Genomic DNA, 8520 nt, shown 5'->3' on the forward strand with positions numbered 1-8520 from the left:
TACAGAAGCTAGGAGAATGTGCTACTCGTCAAGGTGTTGTCCTTGTCTGATAGCGACTTGTCTGTCTATGAGTTTCGCTCCAAATAATCTTTGGCAAAATTCAAAAGGAAAGTGTTAATGTAACAAATCCTACTAAACAAGAAATAAGTATTGTGAAAGTAATAAAGCTTTAATTTTTACTAGCTGAATTCTGTAAGTGAAACATCTTTCTGTTTCTATAATCATCATTACAGTTATGATTTTCGATTTTTATTTCTCTTGATAAATTTTGTTTGATGAAATATCTTTTCGTGTCTTCTACTAATTGATAGTTTTCACAAAGTGATAATGGGCATTTGTATTCTTTCCATTTGCATTATAATATTATAATTCAAGACTAATTAGAGTATATTCTTCTAATTCCAGACCATTATAATTCTAGTTGCTTTTCGTTTAGACTATGTGATTCACAAAAGTTTAAATTAAACTTTTATTCATTATAAAAAGTTTTATATATTAAAAAAAATGGAAGTTAGCTCACTTTAAATAGTATCAAATATATTTTTTATTTTTGCTTTATGTTTCTCAAGATTATTTCGTTTAATTTCTAATAGCATGGCATTATTATTCCTCAGAATATGAATATTAACTTGGCTATTTTGCAACTTTAATACCTTGTAAATTTTTGGCATGAAATTTGGCCATCAGGAGATATTTTACTGAAAAAATATATATTATTAAAATAATTTATTTCAAAAACAGGTACAGAAAAAGTTAATTAATATCTGTATAAATTTAACTAACTTAATAACTTAACTTTACGTCTAATCTTTCAGTTTTATGAAATAGAAGGTGAAATTTTAAATAATTCCATGTTTTGATTTAATAGCTAAACAATCTAGAAAATCTATATTTATGGTGAACCAGATGGATACGAAAAGCAATTATTCGATGAATAAATAATCATCTTACAGCATAAAAAATTCTTATTTATTTTGTCCATAATTACAATCTTTGAATTTTGAAATAGGCCATGCGTAAAGTACAAACTATTTAAGAGATTGTCTGATGGCTGTACGTTGAAAGAAGTTTGAAGAACCGAGATTTTAGTAGGAATAAAAAATTCAAGGTATTTTATATCTTTTAAAAGTTTTTTACAGATATCATGAATTTTGAAAAGAATATTGTTTAAAAATTATTTTTATGAATTAAATAAGACATTAATCTCTTAATTATACAAATATGGAATAACCTTGAAACGTGGAATAAAGAATATTCATATCTTATTTCATTATTCATATCTGCATAAAGATAAATCCACATCTGCTTGTTTTTAAGACACACCTCATGACAGTGATTTTTTTAAAATTTAGCCAGTCGCAACAGAATATGAAAAAATTCTTCACCTATTCTATTACTAAATTTGGAAAATGATATCTAAGAAAATTCTGATTTTTTCAGATATTGAGTTAAAAGATACCATATCGAAATTCCCATTTTTTCTTTCTCTTCCCACCTGTTTCTTGCAGCCAAATTTCCCGACAAATTTTGCATAAAATGGGAAACAAATTAGTAGCAGTTAACATTTTGTCTCGAATTCTTCAAGGTAAGATACTTTTTAAGAATTTCTTATAGAAATAATTAATTGATTTTTTTGAAGACTATTTTTAGATCCATGCTTTGTATTGTTGAAAAATGATTTTGTTTGACGAAGTTGAATGGAGTCACAGTGGTTCTTTCTTTAAAATTTTAAACACTTTCCACTTCGTTGCGAAATCTGAGTTGTCTGCTTAGTTTTCATATTTAAATAAATTCCAATTTGAAACAAGATAGTTGCATCTTAGCAAAAAGATTATTGAATTAAATAAATACTGGGAGTAAAGTTTATTTATTTTAATATAAATTGAAATAACACTGTAGTTATTAATATTTTTCAACGAATGGCATAAATATGTATTGTACCGTGACATATTTTACTTTGGATATGGACTGCGGCATGCCTTTTTAGATCGACTTGAACTGGAAGAAGAATTCATGGTTTCTCTCTTCTAGCAGTACCTTTAACCAACAGGATTCAAAAGCTTGAAGGAAAAAAAATAGTGGAGTGCAGTTGTTCCTCTTTTTTGAAATATTTTTAAGAAAATGCATTTTCCATATGTAGAAACTAAGACAAGAGCTACTTAAGTGGCTTTAGATAACAGAAGGGACTCTTTGCTTTTAACATAATTCATATGAATTAGGATTCATATGCGGAATGCAACGGGCTAATATCCTTTATCATCTTGTAAGCTAGAAAGGACATTTTTTTATAATTTTAGACCAAGGTGTGGTGACGCGGTTAATACTTGGAATAGAATCCTGCGAATTATTTTCTGACGCTAAACTAAAATAAAGTCTTTATCAAATGAATATAAACTAGCATTAAACTACAAATATATTTTAAATAAGTTATGTTTGAATTATTTGCACATGAAAAATTTATTGTATATTTTTGTACTGTAGACTTCCATTGTTTTAGTATTTAGAGAATATATGCTGCGATGTTTGCTTTCAAACTAAATAAAAAGATTTAATTTTGAAATTAAAAATTATGAATAATATATGTTTGAATTCCAAGTGCAGCAGAACTGTGAGATATCATGAAGATATTTCTGATTTAATTTTATTTCTGTCCTATTTTTTTATAGCTTTCTACAAGATGAGCGGTTTCAGTGTTTTTGGTTCTTTCTTTGTCTTCTGGGTTGCCTTTGCTTCTGCGGGTGTAATCTCTAGTCGAAATTATGTGTCCAGGGAAAATTTCCGAAAATTGGCGTTGGCGAACAACGAGTTGGCTTTCAACCTGCATCGAAAACTCGCATCTGGCACTTCAGGAAATGTATTTTTCTCGCCATTCAGCGTCGCCACAGTTTTCGGCATGCTTTATTATGGAGCCAGAGGAGAGACAGCTGAGGTGAGAAACTGATGATTTTGAAGTCTAATTTTAAATTGATGCCGTTATGAGCAGGTTGGAAGAATAGAAATAACTGGTTGGAGCATTAATTTTATTAAATTCCTGCTCATATACCCAATTTCATCAGAGATGAAATTATTCACAGGAATTTTACTATAGAAAAATATCTGAGTAGTTATTAACCGACTTTAATCAAAATATATTTCAAATAATTCAACATTTTTTAGAAAATTTGAAAATAGTAAATAATTATAGCAACCTAACTTTTATATAACTTATGCCAAAAGCTATCAAGGATTTTAATGTAAAATATTCTTTCATACAAATTTTAAAGGCTTAAAAAATAATAAAATCTGTTGCATCTAAGATGTTTTAAAAATCCCATATATTCTGGAAATAATTATACTGTATTAACTTATATTTTAAAAGAGCAAAAAAAGAAAAAAAACTTCTTAATTTATTACGACTATTACAATTAGAATACAAAATGTCATTGACTTGAAAGTGTCAATTTAAATATATTTTATTGCATGAAATATGAAATAAAACCCTCTAAACTGCGGATTAAAATTTTTATCAAACTTTAAAAGTAAATAGGGAACAAATGCAACAAAATTTTAATAAACCTTTAAGTAATAAGCATTCTCAAAACAATATTCAAACGAAAGAAAACGATATTTTATCTCACTAAGTTTTAAAAAAAATTATTATTTGAAAGTTTAAATGTTTTATTTTTCCTTATTTTGACATTTTTAAATTAAATTTAATAAATAAATCTTAATACTGCCAAGAGTAATATTGTCTATGCTCGACAAGAAATAGTTTTTATCAAATAAAAAAGTAATTAATTATTTAACTAATTACAACTAAATTTTCAGTAAAAACGTTTCATATACGACTTAGTGTTTGGGGCTTAAATTTAAAGAAAATTTATTCAATAGTTTTATTTTCTTTTGCGTTAAAACATAGCATTTCAGTTTTCTTTATATAGACTTAAGGAGGAGATATTTACTTTTTTCAGGTAAAAAATTTTCTTCCTAAATGTGGTGCTTTCAAAATGAAAATAGGAGATTCGCTCTGAAAATCTTTCTTTACAAAATGACTCCTCAGTAATATATGGTGATTAAACAAATCAAATATAAAATACTTAAATACAATAAAGATTCTTTTCTCATAGCAATTTAAGAACAATGGAATCAATTCGTGCTCACATAAAAAAAAGTAAAAGAGTGGTACCGATTTCATTTTCGAATCTGTTTCATATCGTGCAAAAGTGCGCAGAGCTTGAAGATAATAGAGTAAATATGAAACTCAATTTTGTGTGACTTTAACGTTGCTTCAAATAGCTCGGTTTCAAATATGCAAAGTGATTTAAAAACTTTAACTTTAAAAGATAACTTTTTAAGACAAACATTAACAGTCGACCAAGAGAGTATACAATTGAGAGTATGGCGTCATAAAATGAAAGAATGGCTGCTTATAGAAAATTCTTTGAAATAGAAGAAAAGTCAGATAAATTGTACAGTACAAAAGATTAAGTATATAGTACAAGTTAAATAAATATAAAATAACATTACAATAACATACAGCAAATTAACAAAATTTAATAAAAAGCAGTTTTACAATTCACACGAAACAGTATGACTGATGCAAAAGGAAATTGCCTTCCAAAATGAAATTGAATTCTCATGTTATTATGTTATGATGACCAGATCATTTACTTATGTTTGATTATTAATCATTAATATGGCATGCAATTTAGTATTTTTCATTCTTTATTGATTACGTACATATCTCCAATTAATAAATAACCAACGCAAGCAATTATAATATGGAGGTAAACATTTTCAGGCTGGAATTAAAATTTCATTGTTCCTTTCATGGAAGGTAATATAATGGGATGTATGAGCAATTTGATGCATTTTTTTACATTCAAGATCGCAGAATGGCACTCAAAATATTGTTTATTGTTATTTTAAGATATGTTGGAATTAAATTAAGTCCTTTTATAAAGCATAATGTTATTTTGTTAATGCTTTAACCGAAAGGAAGTTCATTCATTTTGTACAAATAATATTGCTTGATTGCAGGAACTGAGAGAGGCCCTGGGTTACGAGAGAGCGGATTTACCAGATGAACTTATCCACAGTACTTTCAATCATTTCCTGAGGTCCATTTTACACAATAGATATTTATCAGAGAAATTCGTTTTCAACACCGCTAATGCCGTACTTGTCGATGAACGATTTGAAATATTTGAGGAGTACAGACGCAACATCCGGGAGTTGTATGGAGCAGTCATGCGAAATGTGAAATTCTCTAGGGAAGCTCCCAGGATCGTGGAAGAAATCAACGATTATGTCAGGGAGAAGACGAATGGGAAGATCGATAGGGTTTTCGATGAGTTGAGTCCTTCCAATGTTTTCGTCTTATTGAACGCTGTGTACTTCAAAGCAGCTTTTAATACTCTTTTCAAGCAAGAAAGAACAAGATATGAAGTCTTTTATAACTATGGATTGGAATCAGAAGCAAGGTAGGAATCTTGTTGATACAGTTATTAAAGATAAGTTTGTTGATCAATGGATCAATACAATTCGTAAAATGATGAATGTGAAATCTGGTATTAGATGAATATTTAATATTATGATTGTAGACCTATAGGAATACCTGAAATAAATTTCATTTTTAAATATTAAAGCATGGCCATCAGGTGAGATTCAAAAATACACAAGAAGGAAAACTTGCTTGCTCAGAGTGCTTATGAAATATAATAGTTTATAAATATTTAAATTGTTAAAATTACCGTATTCTTGTATTTATAACCTGTAAATCAGAATTCCCCAAATTTTGTTACGCCGAAATTAAGAGACTATGTATTTTCCTCATTTCGTATTGAAAAAAATGAATTCATCACTAAAAGTAAATTCGGAGAAACAAATTAGATATTTGATGAATAGTGTAAAAATTAATAATTTTGGGGAAATATATCTTGAGAGCAGTTTTTAATAGAAAGAAACTGTTGTAGAGATTGGAATTAAGTGTAATTTAATATCGTTTCTTCAGTCAATAAAAAAGATGAATAGACAGTTGAAGAATTAGTTATATATATATATATATATATATATATATATATATATATATATATATATATATATATATATATATATATATATATATATATATATATATAGTTTAAAACCCATAAATATTATTTATTGCTTCTGAAATAAAGATAAAAAAATTTTGTTCTAAAATATTTTGAATAAATGAAATATCAAAGTAAAAAATAATATAAATCCTACTTTACTGAAATTAAAAAATATAGATGTTTAAAGGCTTGTTTAAAAAAATTAAAATAGAATAAATTTGTTGAAAAAAATTGGTTATAGTATTTTAAAATTTTTATGTCAGGAATAATATTTATCCGCTTTTCAGGAGAGTGCCTATGATGCACGTTACATCTTACTTACCCTATGCTGCTTTCGATGAATTTCAAGTCCTGGAGTTGCCTTACACGAGAGAAAATGTCAGTATGCTCATCTTCCTGCCGAATGAAAGAGATGGAATCCATGATTTAGAAGAGAATTTTACTCGTGAAAGACTAGCTAACGTCCAGCGACGGCTGTACAGAACTACGGTAGATGTCTCGCTGCCAAAATTCAAGCTTCAGTTTGAGAAAGAACTTTCTCCAGAACTGGAAGCTCTTGGCGCCTATCGGATCTTTAGGACTGGAGCTGACTTCTCAGGAATAACCCGCAGCAGGAATATTTCCGTAAGCGAAGTCTTTCACAAAGCAGTCATCGAGGTGAATGAAGAAGGAAGCGAAAAAGATGCAGTGGCAGAGATCGTTGCAGATAAAACAAGTCTGATTACTGAAAAATCAAGATTCAGAGCAGACCATCCTTTCCTGTTCGCTATTGTTGAAAAAAGTAGCAACTCGATCTTGTTCTTGGGTCGTGTAAATAGTCTGTAGAAGCTTTCAGAATTTATAATTATACAAATTGTCCAAAAGATAGGAGGTCATTACTTTTAAGATAATTCTTTTGGTTGTTGCGTTTTTTGGATTGATTTTCATTACTGAAAAATGTTTTAAACTAAACAAAATATGTAATTCTTCTCGTGTGGATAATAAAATATTTTTTGTGTACCTTAAGATTGCATATTTATTTCTTAAGTTTTATTAAGTCAGTAAGATTTGAAGATTTATTTGGAAAACAAGTTGTGATACATATTGTTTTAGCTTATTACTGCTCTAGACTAAAAGCAACTTTGTAAATATTTGATTAGAGTGACTTTCAATTATCCAGCTAGTATAAAGTGAAAACCGGTAGTGCATAATGAACCATTTTACTTTTATACACATTAATTAATTTGAAGTTTCGCATATGCAAACGTGAAATTTTAGAGGCGATTTTTCATTGCCGGATATTCACATAATTTTATTTTGTCAGATCAGAAAGAATAGGACATAGCTGAGGGGTAAGCCTTTTCGAGGAGATTAAATAAGCAGACAGTTCAACTGGAGATCATCAACTTCAAGAAAATTAGAAATTAATGCAAAAATAATGCATATATTATGCATAAAAGAACAAAAATAAATAATAATAAAGTAAATAAGAAATGGCAGTCCATGAAAAAATATATTAAATATAGAAATAACTAAAAAGAAAAAAAATAAGTAGGGTAAAAAATGAGCCTTATATTGAAAAAATCCTGCGGAAATGGTCACCCCAAAACGTTTTCGTATACTCTAAAATAAAGATGTCACCCTCCCCCGCTCCTCCACCAGTTGGATTGGACAGGACCGTAAATATCAGAAGTACGCTGATTTTTATTTCCTCACATGACTATACATTTTTATTTTCTCGCGTGTTTTACACTACTGACCAGAAGATGCTTATAAAATGCACAGAAAAATTTCAATTCTATTTGAAAGTAGTAATTTTGCACTCTTACATTTTTGTTTTAGTAAGTAAGATCTTCTTTAATTTTCCTGTGAAGTCTACTTTGCTAAGAAGGAAAATAAAATAATATTCACGGATATGATTAAAAGCTGTAAAATTTTTCTTGTAAGTACGATGTTTATAAATTGTCCAAAGCAATTTAGTACGCCGAGAAGACACAAAAATAAAATGATATTGACAGCGATGGTTGAAAGTTATAAAATTATTCTTAATATAAAATTAGAGACTGAAATGTTTACACTATTTTTTCACCATTTTCTTTATCCAAACGAATTTTAGCTAGCTCTAATAAGAAAGCCTTTTTTTATTTTAAATTCTTCTTTTTTTACTAGGAATGAAACTTTTGTGATTCTTTCAAACTATCCCATTATTATTTTCCTTGCCAAAATAATCTCGTGACTAGCTCGTCATTTGCTAACTCATGGCAGCAATGTACTTATTTCCTTAATTTTTTCTTTTTTCTTTTCTTTAAGTAAATGAATTCGAATTAAATTTGTCATTCACATGGCACTTAAAAGCTGAGGAAAATGACCAAATTTGATTGCTTTTTTCGAATTTGTAATATTTTAAAGAAAAACCGCGATTAAACATCTTAATACATTTTAATTTTTTGGATGAACTTTTATT

At 28.3% G+C, this 8520-nt stretch overlaps 1 protein-coding gene across 1 annotated transcript; it reads left to right on the forward strand.

The window, feature by feature from the left end:
• The first annotated feature begins 1530 nt into the window (after positions 1 to 1530).
• Positions 1531 to 6976, forward strand: LOC129985118 (intracellular coagulation inhibitor 1-like). The gene is made up of 4 exons (XM_056095032.1): positions 1531 to 1585; positions 2667 to 2929; positions 5020 to 5462; positions 6365 to 6976. The coding sequence occupies exons 1-4, from the start codon at positions 1537 to 1539 to the stop codon at positions 6900 to 6902; spliced, it is 1293 nt and encodes a 430-aa protein (XP_055951007.1). The 5' UTR covers positions 1531 to 1536; the 3' UTR covers positions 6903 to 6976.
• The last annotated feature ends 1544 nt before the right edge of the window (positions 6977 to 8520 follow it).

Source organism: Argiope bruennichi, chromosome 9 (assembly GCF_947563725.1).
Source record: "Argiope bruennichi chromosome 9, qqArgBrue1.1, whole genome shotgun sequence".
Taxonomy (NCBI): Eukaryota; Metazoa; Arthropoda; class Arachnida; order Araneae; family Araneidae; genus Argiope; species Argiope bruennichi.